The 17178-nt window shown below is 39.5% G+C and overlaps 2 protein-coding genes and 1 long non-coding RNA gene across 4 annotated transcripts in view; all 3 read right to left on the bottom strand.

Moving 5' to 3' along the window:
- OPN3 (opsin 3) overlaps positions 1 to 17172 on the bottom strand; it is a 47024-nt gene extending 29852 nt beyond the window's left edge. The window contains exon 1 of the mRNA XM_006924119.3: positions 16680 to 17172. Within this exon, the coding sequence (XP_006924181.1) occupies positions 16680 to 17052 (373 nt within the window). The 5' untranslated portion in view covers positions 17053 to 17172. The remainder of the gene's footprint in view (positions 1 to 16679) is intronic.
- On the bottom strand, positions 5781 to 8497 carry LOC112472776. The gene is made up of 2 exons (XR_003043756.1): positions 6421 to 8497; positions 5781 to 6269 (listed from the first exon to the last, which is right to left on the bottom strand). It is a non-coding gene; the product is annotated as an uncharacterized LOC112472776 (long non-coding RNA).
- Positions 9172 to 16819, bottom strand: CHML (CHM like, Rab escort protein 2). Of its 2 annotated transcripts, none has more exons than XM_006924118.3 (2): positions 16680 to 16819; positions 9172 to 12839 (listed from the first exon to the last, which is right to left on the bottom strand). In XM_006924118.3, the coding sequence occupies exon 2, from the start codon at positions 12499 to 12501 to the stop codon at positions 10549 to 10551; it is 1953 nt and encodes a 650-aa protein (XP_006924180.1). In that variant the 5' UTR covers positions 12502 to 12839; positions 16680 to 16819; the 3' UTR covers positions 9172 to 10548. The 2 variants fall into 2 exon arrangements, with proteins under 2 accessions (XP_006924180.1, XP_024896978.1); XM_025041210.1 differs by lacking the exon at positions 16680 to 16819 and adding an exon at positions 16225 to 16597.
- Positions 17173 to 17178: the final 6 nt, after the last annotated feature.

The raw sequence follows: 17178 nt of genomic DNA, 5'->3' as shown, positions 1-17178 counted from the left end.
TTCTTTAGGGTAAAAAAAAAAAAACAGATTATCTTATGTAACCAAGATTCCAAGATGGCACTGGCTTCAAGCACAGTGTCACATAGAAACGTAATATGAGCTACCCATAAGCTAGAAGTCTGTAACGCCATCGGAGCCGTTTCTCTCCTTCCCGCCTTGGCTGGGTTGCTCTCTATTCGCCTAAATCTGGGACAGCCTGTGGCAATCCAGGTACCAGCAGCCTCTGACTCGTGTCCCTGAGGCTTAACAAGCCCAGGAGGAGGGAAAAACAAAAGAGCGCATGCCCTGGAACCGAGGACTTTTCTGGCCCAGGACGAGCCCAGCGGCAGGAGACTGTCGCCCGGCGGGCACCACGTTTGCGTTTCGGCGGGCCCTTGGCTGCCAACGCCCGCTCAGCCGTCTTCTGATTTCTCTTGCTTTCTAACAGCGCTCACTTCCGGTGGGGCACGGAGTCACGCTGATTTAGTGTCCTCAGTGGTTCTCAGATGTGTCCTTCTCTGGTATGACTCCTGTCGCCCCAAGTCAGCCCCTCACCATCTCCTACCAGACCATCTCGGTGGCCTTCGGTCTGGCCTCCTTTTCACATTCTCGCTCCCATGGATTCACGCTCCTGCGAATCGCAGGGTACAGGTCCGAGGCATCTCACCTCTTTGTTTAATATCAACACTAACCGCTGCTCCCCTAGGAGTCAGAATTCCTCAGCCCTCTGGGACCTTCCAGAACCCTCTCCTGATCACCTCGTAGGACCAAAGCCAAACCATTTGCTTTCCCTCAAAACCTGTTTCCAATCTTGGTTAAATGTATTGCACTCATTCAAACACCAAAGCTGACATTTTACTCATTTCCAATTCCTTTCTCTCTCTCTTATCCATAACACACATTTTTCAGCTCCTGTGGTTCTCTCCAAAATTTCCTCTTCCTGTTTCATCCCCATCCCTCTGCCGTCCCCAAGCCTATCAGACTTTCTCTCCTGACGCATCACCTGAATCCAGTCTCCGCACCTTCTTTCCGGCCTCCCTCCACAATGTCACCAGCCTGCCCTTTAAACAGAGGCCTTATCTAGAAAACCCTCCAACAGTTCCTGGCCACCCACTGAATAAAAGTCCCACGGTATTCAAGACTACTGACAGTGTGGACGCTGTCTCCTGTGTCCCGCCCCCGGCCCCCATTCCCACCAGGTCAGGGAACGCCGCGCTCTCGCCATGCAGTGCTCTCGATGTCCTCGCCCCTTTGTTTCCGCTGTGCTCCCCACACGGAGTGTGTTCCTCGCATCATCCTGGAGAAACCCTCCTTGACCCGTAGAACCCAGGCTTTTTCTTTCATGAAAGCTTCCCAGATTTCCCTAGTCAGACTTAAAATAACATCTCTGCACATCCATTGAAGTGTATTCCTCCATCACAGAAATGACCTCAGCCTGATTAAGGTCGTGGTTAACTGCGTCGGCGTCGGCCCCGTGGACTGAGAGTTCCACAATGTACTAACTCTATGTAACTTTGGGAAAGTTACTGAGCCTTATTTCTCATCTACACAAAGAAACATTAGTATCTACCTCATAAGGTTATTTTAAAAATTGCGATAATATATATAAAGAAATTAGAACAGTTTCTGGCATGTAAGTAGTTAGTTACTTGTGCTGGACTTACCCTGACACCTCACTGAAGACTCCACATCGCAGCTCACTTACCAGCTGTGTGATCTTGGTCAAGTTCTTTATCTCTGCAAAATGGGGATAATAAACACACCTAGCCCCATTGGGTTGTTATGAGGATTAAATAAATATAGCGAGTACTTAGAGCAGTGCTTGGCATACAATAAGTGCTCAGTAAATGTTAGTTATAATTATTCTCTGCATTCCCAGAGTATAGCACAGAAACTGGGGCACAGTGTTCAATAAACGTTGCATTGTATTAAACCCGTGTTTCACTTTGCAGTGTAATCTAGCTAAGGTTCTTCTCTGCATTAAGAACACTGACTCATTCCATTTAGGTATTTTCTGTAGTTAACCCCTGTCTATAAATATCAAGCTGCTGTGCTAGCTCATTGCCTGGTGAACCATCAGCGAGTGTAATTTTGAGTACAATTCAATTACGGATGGTTTATTTACTCTTGTTTTGGCTTCTCTGAAACTCAGGATATTATTATATATGTATAATTTGATTAATTTGCCCATAGCCTGTCAAATGAATAGCACTCCTCCAAAAAATGTATGCTAACATATTTTTACATTAACTTTGAGCTAGTCGTTTGCAGTGTATAGAAAGATATCTAAAATTAATATGGAAATATTATTTAAAAACGAACAGAAACAAAAGGTACCATCCTTTTATTTCTATAACTTCTTTGCAGAATTATTCTATTTCTGAATGAGATGAATAAATATTTTCAAAAACCCACAAAAATCTCTAATCTACATTGGACCATAGGGGCAGGATGAGAAATATTCCCTAATTCCCTGAATTATGCTTGGAGTTGATCGTAAACCTTCAGAAGAAAGCCCTGCGCCTCAGTGGGGCGGGGGATGGGGTGGTGGGGGGCACGAGGCAGCAGCAGACAGCAGTTGCTGCTGACAATGGACAATGATGCTGCTGAAGAAGCATGTAGGGAGTCAGAAGATAATGAGCAAAAAAGGTAAAAATGGGGAGCGTAAAAAAATGAAAGAAGATTCACTATAAATATTCAAGATTTTTACTCTAATTCAATTTTCTCAAACGTGGCACCATCGGCATTTTGGACTGGATGGTTCTTTCTCGTGGAGCTGCTGTCTTGTGCATTGTAGGGTTTAGCAGAACCCCTGCCTTCCACCCACTAGATGCCATAACACCCCTTCCCAATTTTAACAGTCAAAAATGTCTCCAGACATTGTCACACGTCCCCTAAAGGGCAAAATCACCCTGGTTTGAGAACCACTGCCTTAATGAAAGAAAATTAGTAAAATTATTAGATGGAACATCTTATAGACTACTGAAATGTTGCCTATTTTTAAATAGTTGCATTGACTCGCACAGGCTTATCCTAAAACTATGTGTACTGACAGCAGGTGGACCCAGGACTAAGATGCTGATACATTTTCCCAGTGGCTCTGTCCCTCAGGCTGGAACCCAGAGGGAGGGGATGAAGGCAAAGGGATGACATGGAAGAGAAGAGGCACCAGGAGGAGCCTGTGGAGCGCAGGACGGAGCTGCAGCGCACACACCGAGTCAGATCGCAGGCTCATGGCACATTATTTCCAGTGCACTTCTCATCTTTTGCTTTTTCCTTTTAATAAATACCTGGTTGATATTTATGTTTCAGTAACAGAGGGCATTACAAATAATGTTATGCTGTCATAAAGCAGGACTGTTAAAGGAACAGGACATACAGCTTATTTCTCTATCATCCTTCACATAAATCATCTTAGGAAACTAGCAACTAAATTAATTGCCTAAAAACAAGATTTCCTGCTCTTCCTCTGCAATATATTCCCCCAAATTTCTTCTTCATAATGACAAAAGACTGAAATTAATACAAAAATTTGAATATAAACTTACACATATGAAATTAGCTTATGACGTAAAAATAATCTTCCCCCATACTAGATTAGTAATATTTTTATTCTTAAGTATAAGGATGAATAAATACAGAATAAATAAAAGTCTCCAATAAGCAGGAACGAGGTGCTCAAGGAGTTTAGTTCTGTGAACTGTAATAAAAGAATTGGCATAAACTCCACTGCACCAATGTCCATAGGGATTCCTATTTCTTTAGAAATACCTAGATGTATTTCCTTCTGACTGGACTACAAAGCAGATATTTATCTCCTATACTTTGTCAATCCTGCACTTCTGAACCAGTCATACCTTTTCTTCAATGTGAATCCATTTATTTATATTAGCTGTTCACAGTATATTAAGTGTTAAATACATATTTGCAACAAGCAAATGCCAAAATTATAGGACATCAGCACGAATTAATAAAGATACTATATAGGAAGAAATGAAGCTCTCGACATAAAAATCATCAGTTGCCCCCCTTTACACAAATTTTACTTATAGGACGATTTTTTTATTTGCTGAAAAACAAATGTACTCTAAAATTCCAGAAACCACTACTTTTAAAATAGCGATTTATGTATTATGCACTTATATACAATAAATAACTCTCGAGATGGGAGGCAAAGTGGAATAGTTACATTTCAGTTCTAATTAATGGATCTGAATGCTTACCAAGAGAGTCCAAATAAGTCACTTAGTCTTATCTATACAACGGATATAAATGCCTGCCTTTTCTTACCTTACATAGTTGTCCTGAGGTTCATATAAGAAAATGTAGTTGTCAGAAGAAAAAGCAGTATTCCTGCAAATGCTGGAGCAGAACTGCTGCGTAATATTCATGTTGGAGTCAAATTCTTTCAATTGAATTACTCAGCTACTTTGCTTCTGCCTTACAGAAAGCTGGAGGTATTATCACCTGCTGTTGAAATGTGAATACATTTGGTCATTGGTTACAAGGATAAGGAAGATACTGTAAATAATACCGCTATAATGAAGGTAAAAATACTAAAAAAAATTTTAAATCTTCAAAAAGGAAGTAACTACCTCAATGCAATAAAAGCATGACTTCATTTGTCCTGCTCTTCTTGGGAAGGTAAACAAAAGTAATCCTAATTGGAATTTCTTGGTCTTGAAACTTTCTTTTGGCCTTTTGATTTCTTTATACTTCCTACTCCCTGACTCAATGCCTTGAGCTCCTGGGACTCAGTCTTTTACACATTCTCTTCACTCTTTCACCCAAGCAAGACAGAAAGCTTCCGATTAATGTCAGAAACTTCTTAATTAACTAAATGTTAGCTGAAATAGATTTCAGAAAGTATTAACTGATCTACCACTTAACTGTTAAGCTATTTGTTTCCAACTATGTAATAAAAAGTTTTGGCACCCCTTTTAAAGGAATGCCATGCATCACAAATCAGATTCCCTTTTGTTTTTCTTTTTGTGTGTCGGGGGAGGTGGCAGTAGTTATAATGGGGAATATGATAGATAGAAAACGTCTTAATTCTCATTAAGGTAAAAGTTATGTATGTCATCCAACAGAATGGTTCGCAGGTAGAGGATCTGTTTCATTCATTTTTCTATTTGTAATCTCTAGAATAACACCAATTCATAATCCACAGCTGATGTTCAACTGATGTTTACTGAATTAAATCGCCTTTTGATTTGGATCTCTCAGGCTAACAAAAAAGGCCAGCCAGCATCCTCAATCTCTTGAGATCTGTCCCCAGAATGGGTCTCCCTGAAAAGGCTTCTCAGACCCAGGCTTGGCCAAATCTAGGAATCCGAACCCAACCTTTATTTCCATGGCCTCTAAGACTCCCAAATGAAGTGTATTCTTGGATTTGGGTCCATACTTTAACTAGCACACAATATCTTCATTCTAATGTGCTGAAAGGCATTAATACTATTTCTATTATTTCAACCTCTGGCTGTGAGGTTCCCATTTAAAAAAGTGTCATCACAATATATACCTTATTTCTTAATGCCAGATAGCTGAGAAAAGATATAAAATCCATTTTAGCTAAGAAAATTTCCCACCAAGAGCTGTAAAACTTTCTATCAATATTTCTGGAAATTATCTTTTGACTTTAACATTTAAAATATATATATATTTGAATTTAAAGGAGAACTTTAGAAGTTTCCAAGGAATCAATAATTATCTCACCAATTTGGTAAATGATTATACCATTAATCTTTTATTTTTCATTGCACACATCAGTATTTTACAGAAAAAAAAAGAACCCCTTAATGTCAAACTCCAATTTTTTTTTCAGTGTACATAATATAATCAGTAAATACAATAATTTATGTCTCATTTTAAGTCTCATTCAAACATTTTTGCCATAGTTTTACAAAGACGATTATTATTTAATGGCTACATAACAGTGTATGATAGCAATAGCAAACACAAAAATTTACTTATCCATAGCCCAACTATTGGGATTGTCATTTTTTTAACTCAAATGAACGGACTTACTAAAAATATCTTTTAAATATTTTCCTGGGCATATGCTACTCAAATGAGTTATATCTATCGAAAGATAGATTGGTTATAGAGCTCTCACTATATTTTCTAGTTATTTTAAAAACCACTAATAAAATAATGCTACTGGTATGAGGACACATACAATTGAAAAATTTTTGCTAATAGCATGAACTAGGTCAAAGTCATTTCAATTTGCCAGTCCTTTTATAAATTTGCCTAGTAAAGAGTAAAAAGCCTTATGGATTTGCACTTACCTTTTAAAAAATAGTAAGTGCTTTATCCATATGTAAGGCAAGTACCTTTTTAAAATTCCATCTGTTCTTCTTTTGTCTTCTTACTTAGTATATTTTTCATTTTTCATTTAGTTAATCTCATCTGCCTTGTCAATGTTTTCTATTGCCATACATTTCCTTTTACCATTATTAGGATGAAAACTGTAGTCTTTTTATTTTTACCTTTATACTTAACATTTTAATTGATGTGGAATTAGTTATATCATCTATAATAGGATCTAATTTCTTTTTTTCATATTGACATCCAGCTAGTCTTTCTGGCAGTTATTACATATTTCTTTTTTTCCAATTGGCTTATTAGTCTTAGCTAAACTTTCTATTCAGTACCATAGTATATTTAGAAAGATTACTTAATAGCATGTCTTAAGGATTATAAGTGCAAGACTCCCATTTTTTCCCAGGTTATAAAGACATAGTTTTGCTTTTTTTCCTAAATAATTTATCATAACTGTCATTACCTAAGCATCCAATTGGAATGTTAAGTGGAAGTATAGTAAATCTACATGTCACCTGTGGCCATTCTTTTGAACATGATTTCATATACATAAATGTAATCCCCCAAATAATTCAGCAAAGTATTATTTCTATTTTATAGATGATGAAATTGAAGCTATGTGATTTTTCCAAGACCATACAACTGGTAAGCAGTGAAATGAGAACTATAATTTTGGTTTTCAGACTCCCTGGTTACTTTTTTCCATTACCCTAGGATGTAGGTCCTTCAATCTGCTATATCCCAATATAGTTGTATAACTTTAAATGGCTCGTATATATTAATATCCAAAGTTTTTAAATTGTAGTTTGTCACTGTTGGAATCTAGAAATGAGATTTTTAAAAACTGTTTATCCTGCAATTTCCTGAATTAGTCTTTTATTGTCAGGATATTTATATGATATTATAGGTTTTACTAGTTACAAAGCCATGTGAATAGAAAATATTTGTGCTTTCTTTCCTTGTCTTTACCTTTCTGTGAATCCTAAGGTTTTATTACAATAAGCTTCTTAGACCATATATAAATAAAAATGGTGCCAAGACTGTTTAATTTCTGCTTGAGAAATGCTTTCTATATATTTTCCTGATAGGAATGTTAGTTCTTGGTTTTAAGTAATTATTTAAATTGAAGATGAATGATGAACTTCATTGATCTTTTAAGTTCTATGTAATTAAGTTTGGATTACTTAGTATTTTGCACAGTTGATGTTCATTTAATGGTTGTTCTATTGAACACCGGCCTTATAATCCTGAATGAATCCTAGTAAATAATTACAGGCATACCTGGGAGATATTGTGGGTTCAGTTCCAGACCATCACAATAAAATGAATAATGCAATAAAGTGAGTCTCACAAGTTTTTTGGTTTCCCAATGCGTACAAAAGTTATGTTTACATTACACTGTAGTCTTTTAAGTATACACAGCACTATATCTAAACAAATATTTTATTGCTAAAAAATGCAAGTCATACTTTTTGATCGCTAAGGATCTCTTCAATTTGTAAAAAACGCAACATCTACCAAGCACCATAAAGTGCAATAAAATGAGGTATGCCTGCAGTTTACATGCTGTGTATTATTTGACAATATTTTATTTTACATTTTGCATCTGTTCGGAATGAGACCCTTTCCAAAATGTCTGACTTCTAGTATTGAGGCCATATTTGCCTCAAAATGCAGATATTAGGATATCACCTTTCACAATACATATTCATTCTTTGAATCTGAAAAAGTACAACTAAAAGCCCAGTAGGGTAAAATTCCAACTCATTAGAAAATTATAGTAGGTTATAATATCCCCTAATCATTTTGATAATTTTTTTTTCAATTAGTTGACATACAATATTTTATTAGTTTTAGGTTTACAATACAGTGATTAGATATTTACATAACTTATGAAGTGATCACCCCAATAAATCTAGTACCCATCTGACACCATACATGGTTATTACAATATTACTGACTATATTCCCTATGCTATACTTTACATTCCCATGACTACTTTGCAACTACCAATTTGTACCTCTTAATCCTTTCCCTTATTTCACCCATGCCCCTAACATCCCTCCCATCTGGTAGCCATCAAAATGTTCTCTGAGTTTATTTCTGTTTCATTGGTTCACTAATTTTTTAAGATTCCACATATAAGTGAAATCATATGGTATCTTTCTCTGTCTGAAGTCATTATTTCACTTAGCATAACACCCTCTAGGTCCATCCATGTTGTTGCAGATGGCAAGATTTTGTTCCTTTTTATGGCTGAATAATATTCCACTTTATATATGTACCACTTTAAATCATCTTAAATTCTTTTTCATTTTAATGACTAATTTTTAGGTTTATTGCTGGTATTTTCATTGTATTAAACCTCAGGATTCACCCAATAATACCACTTCACTATATTCAGAAGTATATATATATATATACCAATTCATGATTTCTCTTTTAGTAAGGTGTAAATTAAATATTTCTTATTTCACTTTCCTCATATATAGAAGAGCAAAAAAAGACTATTCAGATCATATGTTGGCCTAGTGGCATCTATATTTTTTTATGATACAATGTACAGATCAAAAGACATTAAAAAGAATTTTGTTAAAACTTAGCCAAATTCTGCTTCAATGAGATCTATAGCTCTAAACTATATTTATTTTCAATTACTCTTAATCTTCACATTTCTATGATTCAATAATAAGCTGAGAACCAATTTCTGTCTATTTTTCTTCACCAGCAACACCAGACTGATGTTCATGAGCATTTTTCCTTCTCCTACAGTACCCATCCTCTTCTAACAGTTAACTTCAGTGAAAGATTTTTAAATCATAAAAACCTAGATTCCAATGCTGGCTCTTCCACATAGCAGACTGAGAAAACTATTAATTAAATCTTTATTTGCTCTTTGAAAATACATTCGATTTTAACATCTGACTCACAGGACTGAGAAACTGTAATGAGAGAGCACAAGTGCCTAGCATGTGGTAAATGCTCTTTGTTCCGGGGGCGGGGGGGGGGGGAAACCAACTGTCACTGAAGGGCTCTCTTCCTACAGGATTACTATTCTCTTGAGAAATGGGAACTGGCATAAAAGGGAAGTTCACGACAGCTCCACACAGGCTTCCCCCACTGGAGTAACAACAGCATTATAACTTCTGGTGGTTCTAGAAAAATGTTTCTATCCTCTAGAGTAACAGCCCAAAGGCAGAAGTGATTATGAAAGCAGTTACCTCACTACTCGTGGAGTGAGACACAACTGAAGGGACACGGTAAATCCTCCTGACTCATTCCTATCGGTTGCAGTTAGTGTCGCTATTTACAGGGTAGAGCCAACAAGGTGCAACATTCGCCCCCACTGAGAAACCTCGAGAAATCAATCCCAGGTAAAAAGTGACTTAGTTTCTCCTTAGGAACTTCAGAACAGTCATTGTGAAATGTCTTTTTCCTCAATTTTTTTTTTCCTTTTGGCTTACGTTACTTGTTGGAAATCCTTTTAGGTGCCAGAGCAGGGGTCTGTAGAAATTAAATGACAACCTTATGCTCTAGATTTTTTTGGACTAACTCTCCTAAGAATGAGCTCTTCAACAACTAACAGAACTCTCTGGCACTTTTTCTAAAGTAGATCATGGTGGCAACATTGCCTCCTCAGTTACAAGGGTCAAGTAGGAGAATTAAACTGCAAGACTTACTGTAAACATCATACCTTCACAGATAAAGGATCATGCAAAGTTCATCTTTTAATAAGACAAATGTACTTTATCATATTGGCACTTGCATTAGCTGCTATTGCTACCATGTATATGTATTTATATTATATACATGTACGTTTATATTTTATACAAATTTACTGTGTTTTATTCAGAGGTGGTAGTAACTGTATATTAGCTGCAAAGCAAAATACTTATTGTCATTGTAGACAATAAAATCTGAAGGTCATTAGCAGATACATGACCTTCCTTTAATAAAGCACAGCTGCTAATATGGACTAAAATAAAGCTGACTCTGTTTAAGATTCTGGATCATGGAATGCATTCTGAAACAAACAAAAAAAGTCCAATAACCAATAAATCAGTTACTGATAGGTTAACAAAGACAACCAATGACTGAAAGTCTCAAACAGAATTAAAGACAACAGCTGCATAGCACTCATCATGTAAACCACTTCTAATTACTCTCATAGAAAACTGTCCTTAAACAAGAAGATTCTCATGCTAGGATGAAGGCCCAAAGTAGCATTTCCAGTTTGCTTTTTTCCTAATTTTGAAGGTGCTTCCCTGGGCTTTCTAGGTTTTTGCTTCCTTCAGACGATTCCAGTTTGGCCATTACTATATTATTGGTTCCAGAAGCCTCTGGTTGCTTATCATCACCATCAAAGATAATGTCTTCTGGATTTGGAGGTGGGGGGCAGAATTCCTCACCTGGAAAGATCTCCTGGAAAAGCGTTTCGGCTTGCTGGACTGCATGCTCATTCCCCAGCCCACAGTCAGGCCCAGAGCAGACATAGACATTGGAAGGTAAGCCACAGTATGAGCTTCTGCTGATTCCTGAGGAATCTCTCATAGTAAAATAAAGAGCCCACAAGAGTCTTGGCTTTGCAAGTTCTTCCTTGTCTTTTTCTGTTTCGGCATACGGGGTGAATAATTTCTTCACCACTGATTCTAAGTCTTCTCTTGCTGTTTTAGAAGATGTACAGGTCAGATGTACCAGATAGGTGTCTTTCATGCACGTCATGGTCGAAGAACATAATTCCGTGACCCGAACAGCATGCGCCCCCGGTTCCGTTGGAGGCACGATCAAAATGGAAATCTGCTGATCCGAATCTGCCTGTAGCAGAGACTGATCCGTAATGAGCACTGCCCTGGAGATCTGCTTATACTGCACATCTGAGCACGTCTCCTCAGAAAGGTAACTATCCTCCACAATAAAATGCTTAGCACTTATTCTTTGACCAAAGTGATCTATAATTGCTTTACATCTTCCCGATTCTCTGTCAATTACAAGGCATTGTACTTTATGGCGAAGGCAATAGATTCCACCGAACACTGCACACATTCTGCAAAAACCCTGGGGGATTTCTCCCTGGCCATACAAGGGAAAAAGAAAGGGAGTGTTGCCAAACCGTCCAAGACACCGAAGGAAGTTTTTTGCTGCTTTAAGGCCGTCTACGGTAGTGCAGGATGACTCTGTCATTGCAATTGAGTATAGCACAAAATGTTGAAGGTTGGGGGTTAATTTTTTAGTTTTTAAGTATTCTGAAAATGAGCATTGTGTGAAATCTTGGTATTCATCAGGATGTTGTTCATAGTCCAAACAAAACGTAAGAAACTTCATTAGCATCCTCTTTTCAACCATAGTGAGTTCTTTGCTATTAAATACATCTGCTCTGGAGCAAGGCACCTGTTCTACTTTTCCTTCTCGAAATGCAAGAATCCTAGTTACGTTTTTAAATTCAGCATAACGACTCACGTTTGATTTGATTAAAAGATCAATTAGCAATCCTTGAGAATAGAGCAGCTTTGATACCAAGTCAATGTTAAATCTCCTGCCTTCTTTAACTATCTGTGAGTACGTAACCCTATTTCTCTTTGGTCGCTCAGCGCTGTCTTCCACTACAGATCTGTTTTCGTCTTCATCTCTGTCTGAAATTGTGTGTGTACAAGTTTTATCTTTACATTTTTCTTTCGCTTGAGTTTCCTCTATATTGGTTGCTTCTAGTAAAACTTCTCCCTCGTTTTTTGGAGTGTCTTCGGCAGGCACTTTGCAGCTAGTCATGTGTGTTTCCTCAGACAAGCATGCGGAATCCAGAGGTGTTGTGAGGGTGCCATGTACCACACAGGAAGGGTTTTTCTGCAGAGCATCAACCTTTTTAGTACTGTCATCCATGTCCTGACTGGCATAACAAAACACTTCTGTGTGCTGAATGGTTTCATCCTTCCTACGAAGGGTGATGGCTTCTTCTGTGTCATCGATCAGGTCTTGCCACGCAGTGGTACTTTTGTCCTCGATGTCACTGGTTTGCTGATACTCCTTCAACCAGGAAAGCAATCCTGAAAAGGTAAAACTAGCCCAGTTTCCTCCATAGTAACTTCTTGAATCAATATGCAGAACCCTCTGACCACTTCTTGAACATGCGGCTGCAAGGATGGATTCAGGCAAACCTGTCCCTATAATAACCACATCAAACTCTGTGGGGAGAGTGTCTGCCATTCTGGGAGGTAAAGTGCCTCGTGACAACTGCCAGTGAAGGAAATGTGCATGAATCTAGGCTGAGGGCTCAGATGAGGTGTGAATATGTTGCAATAAAATCTCCCGTGATGTTCCAGCTCATCCCAGAAGTATCGAGGTTGCAGGTCCCAGCTGTACTGTTACCCTTTTCCAGTGATTTTTTTTTTTTTCCTTATGGGTCAGTAGCACAAAAACATGATACAGCATGTCTAATCACATCTTAGAATACTAAAATGGATGTGTGGTTTTCACTTCTGCATTTCATCTTAGCAGTAAGTGTCAAAATGCACCACATGTGCATTTGTGACTGGAACTCTTCTCTGAAAGAAAATTCAAGAAATAATACAATTGTAAACAATATTAACAGAAAAGTAATTTCATGCAACAGTAATTACAATCCATCACAGCCTGACTTGTTATTAGGACATAAGCCTCTACTAAAGCAAGTCATTAAATGCTTTCTCATGGATTTTCTAATTTTTTGAAAATTAACAAGATGTACTCCCATGATCTGGCAGTTCATTAATGAAGACTATAAGTGTCCCACAAAAATAAAGAACTAATCGAAAATAAAGAACTAATCGAAAACAATTCTCTAACTTTTGCTTTTAAGAAAACTATTAGAATAAAACTATATACAACCGTGAGCTTAGACTGTAAGAAATGTGTGGCTCCGCTGTGTTTACGGAAACAGACTATGTACGATGTGCTCCATACAGTCTGTGGGTGATTCTAGGGCAGCTGAATAGAAGGCTCTTCCACACTCAACCCACCATTAGGATCGCGTGATGTCAACATGAGACTATGTCAACTGAATTAACCAGTCAGATCATTACAAAAGGATTAATTCAATAAAACAACCGGCACTGAAAAATATTTAAACATATAAAAGAGTAAGGAAAAATGTGTTCATAACGAATCTTCATATGAATGTACACAGGCACGTGTGTATTATTTTAGGTGTAAAAGGAAAATTCCTGGGTTCATATGTTAAAATATCTTAACATAAATAACACCTACTTTTAACATTTGAATAGGGTGATTTGCATTTTGCCAGATTCTGACTCTGTGACCCTGAGTCTCTGTGTCCCATGACAAAGGTCTGTCTAAACATCCTTTGCCAAAATTAGCACATTGTTTTTGTTTTCGAAGGGGTAGGAGGTGGTAGTGGAGAAAGGCTGTCCAGCTACCTCTGGGAGGAACGCTGCTTAACACTCCGTGTGAAGCACATCCATGTGGCACAAGGTGTGGCCAGAGGTGGCGCAGCCAAGGGGGTGAGGCATCCTCCCCTGAGGTCTTCGGGCTGAAGCGCCACACACACCCCGATCGGGGCCTTGCTATCAGCCGTCACTGCCAGAGAAGAGTGCCAGCTCCCTGAGCTTGGGTTTTCACCACTACTAAACTTGCTGAGATCTAGACCAGTACAAACTGGGCCTGCCTAGGTGAAGATGACTAATTATCTTGGACATCTGTAAAACAAGCCATTCAATCGGAACTTAGATTAAATTGACTAGTTCACTGAACCGACTGGTCAGTGTAAGTGACATGGCTCCCTTAATAGTCCTGTCTGGTCAAAGCCTCTGCCAGAAGAATCTCTGGGATTCCACTCGTTTTCAGCATTCCCTGAGAAACTGGGGATTGAGTACAGAATAAAGCAGTGACCTGGCCCCTGTGTGTATGTACGTGACTATGTCTGAATTACTTATTCTGCCTTCTTCCAGTGGGGTGTGCAGAGGAAGACAGAATTCATGAGGGTATATGAAGTGTAACTAGCAAGTACATGCTTATTCTTGGCTTGAGGGTGAGAATAGGAGAAGAGGAAACAGGCCATAAGCGCTAAAACCAGGCACCATTTAACCTACAGCTATCAAAGAAGTCCTCAAAATACACAGCAAGTAGGACAAGACAACCTTAAAGCTGATTTAGCTCAATTATCCATAACAGAGACATGATGATGGCTGAAGGGATTAAGTGATGGGCAAGTGCACACAATGGGCTGGTTAGCCACAGGATCAAGGGCCGGGCCCACACTCATGCTGTCAGGCCTGTGGTCTTCTCAGGTGATAGGGCAGCCTCTCCAGCGGCCTCTGGAGAGAGCGGCCACTTTGGGCATTTTTCAATTGCCTCCCCTTCAATATTCCATGGTTGGTTAGTTCTTGTTCAGGGATGACAAATGGAAAAGCACCCTCTCTTTCTTCACCTTTAACTCTTATTGAGAAGCACAATCCTTAGAATTAACTCCAGGCAAAGAAATTCTTAATCTTTGCTAAGAATTTAAGCTCCATCATACTCTCACTATTGACTTTCTCTCAGGGCTTAACCAAGTCTCTTAATCTCTCACCTCAGAGTTTCCATTTCTAATTTAAGTGCAGGGATAGTCACAGTTGAAGACATTAACTAAATGCCAGATAAATAGAGCAGTCGTCAGGAAAACTACCATGTAGTGAATGTTTCTAGCAGTCTTAGATATCCCTTCTGATTGGGATGGGATCCAAGTAGAGATGATGAACGAGAAGGAAAGGAAGGAAGAGACCAGGAGACACAGCAAAGTGGGGTTGCTGAGGTTAGAGATGAGGAATAGATGGAATGCTGCTACTAATAAAGAATTCAACATATCCTTGTTTTCAAACTCTAATGCACGGTGTCCGGATGGAAATACAATTCCCAGCAGAGAAAAAGCAGTTCTTGTAAATAAGAACTTTCATGTGACCAGACACCTATTGCTCACCTCAGGGAGCATTACTGATGACACTGTAGGCTTGACCTTCCGTCACCCTCTTTAAAGCTTAGCCTGCGCCTCCAGAATTGCCAAATAGGTATTTTAAGTTAATATAAAGAGTGTGATCACATAGCCATCCATATCACTATCTACGTGCACTTACAGCCCCCTCTCAAGTTTCAAGTCTTTGCACAAATGAAATTCTCAGATTAATGCTTATTAGGGAGGGAAAAAGTAGTATTAGAATATTAGAATCATTGAGGAAATCAAATGAATGAAATCATGATTTCTATGACTTTGGTTTCCTTCAAAAAATCTAAAAGTGAATCTTAACATATATAACATGTTTGTCACAACATAGGAGGTTAGTGAATAAGAAAATTTTGATAACGCTACAAAGATTTTGTTCTCAAAAACCTGCCAAGATAAAAGCAGCAATAAAGTATCAATGGATTTCACATTTCTATTTCAAATCTTTGTACAAATGAAATTCTGGAGCACACACAAATCATTTCTTTCCTAAGCTCAGAAATTCACATCTTCAATGATACACTAATGGATCTATCCTTCAAAATGTTAAAAAATCTCAGTGAGACCTAAATCTTGCATAAGGATTAGGAGTGTTGTTGAAATAAATCTTCAATTAGCAATCAAGTTCAACTTCAATGAAATCTACTGGCTGCAAAGCTAATTTTTGTTCACCTGAGTTGAGATTCTCTGAGCCGTTTGTAATTTCACTTTAGATTTTGGTGTGCTGGAACCCAGGAGTAAAATACAGTAAAAATAGCTTAAAGGGCACATGCCAATTTGCATTCTGAGGACCTGAATGAAATGAAAAACTCCCTTACTAAGAGTTCCTAGGAAGCATTCAAAAGTTTATAACTGCTCATGAGCAAAAAAAAAATTTTAAAAAAAAATTACTCATGCGACTGCCCTGTCATTTTAGGAAACAAACAGCATATAAATGAACTCTTCTTTCTCATTACCCTCGCCAACTTTCACGAGATCATCCCTTTTGTTCTTGAATCTGACTCTATAGTTCCTCGTTTCTTTCCTCAAAGAGTAAAAGCCGTCGTTTCGAGCCTTGTTGAATTACACGAGGAGGTGAAAACAGAACTGAGATGAGACGGAAAGTGGCTGGACACAGCTATGAAGGAGGTGGGGCCGACGAGGGGCTGGGACGTAGGGACGGTGTGCGGTGAGATGAAAGACCATAGGGACGGAGTGGAGGTGTGGGGCAGGAAGGAGGGCAGAATGCCATGCAGCTTGGGGTGCGGGAGGGGAGGCGCAGCCGGGGAAGGGCGAGTTGGAGCGACGAGGCCCAGCGGCAGTGAGGTGAGGGTGGGCTGAGTGGCAAGGGGGCGCACAGAGACGGTGGCAATGCAGAGAATGGAAAGTCTGCTGAGGAGAGGCGGGTGCTTTCTCCTCCAGCCCAACTCACCGAAAAGGCTGCTGCTAAACCCGTCCCACACGCAGCCCACGGTGTCCCAGACCCAGCCGTTCCTCAGGCAGGACACGAAGGTAAAGGTGACTCCGAAGAAGGACACCAGCAGGTCGCTGAAGCTGATGTTAACCAGGAAGAGGTAGAAGGGAGTGCGGACCTGCTGGAATTTGTAGTAAAATACAAGCACCAGCAGGTTGTTGGCAACGCCCAGCAGCCCGATGGAGCCGAGCAGCAGCGCCAGGCGCTCGTAGGTGCTCGGGTTGAAAACCGAACCGGGGCTCAGCGTTCCCGCCAGCCCCGGCCCCTCGGCGCCCGCAGCCCCGCCGCCCTCCCAGGAGTCCAGGCCGCCGCTGCGGTTCCCCGAGTGCATGGCCCGGCGCCGGAACACTCGGCGGGCGCAGGCGCTCAGCGTTCCGCGTGCTCCGCGGCCCGCTCCGCCCCAGGCGAGGTATGGGCTCCGCCGCTAGTCCAGGCCATTGTGCGCGCCGAAGCCGCA

This window comes from Pteropus alecto, unplaced genomic scaffold, assembly GCF_000325575.1.
Source record: "Pteropus alecto unplaced genomic scaffold, ASM32557v1 scaffold279, whole genome shotgun sequence".
NCBI lineage: Eukaryota > Metazoa > Chordata > Mammalia > Chiroptera > Pteropodidae > Pteropus > Pteropus alecto.
Note: the sequence above shows the minus strand (reverse complement) of the source record. Positions and strands in the feature narration are given on the sequence as shown.

Excerpts from the sequence above, each read along its gene's own strand:
- CHML (XM_006924118.3), bottom strand. The coding sequence starts at position 12,501 with ATGGCAGACACTCTCCCCACAGAGTTTGATGTGGTTATTATAGGGACA.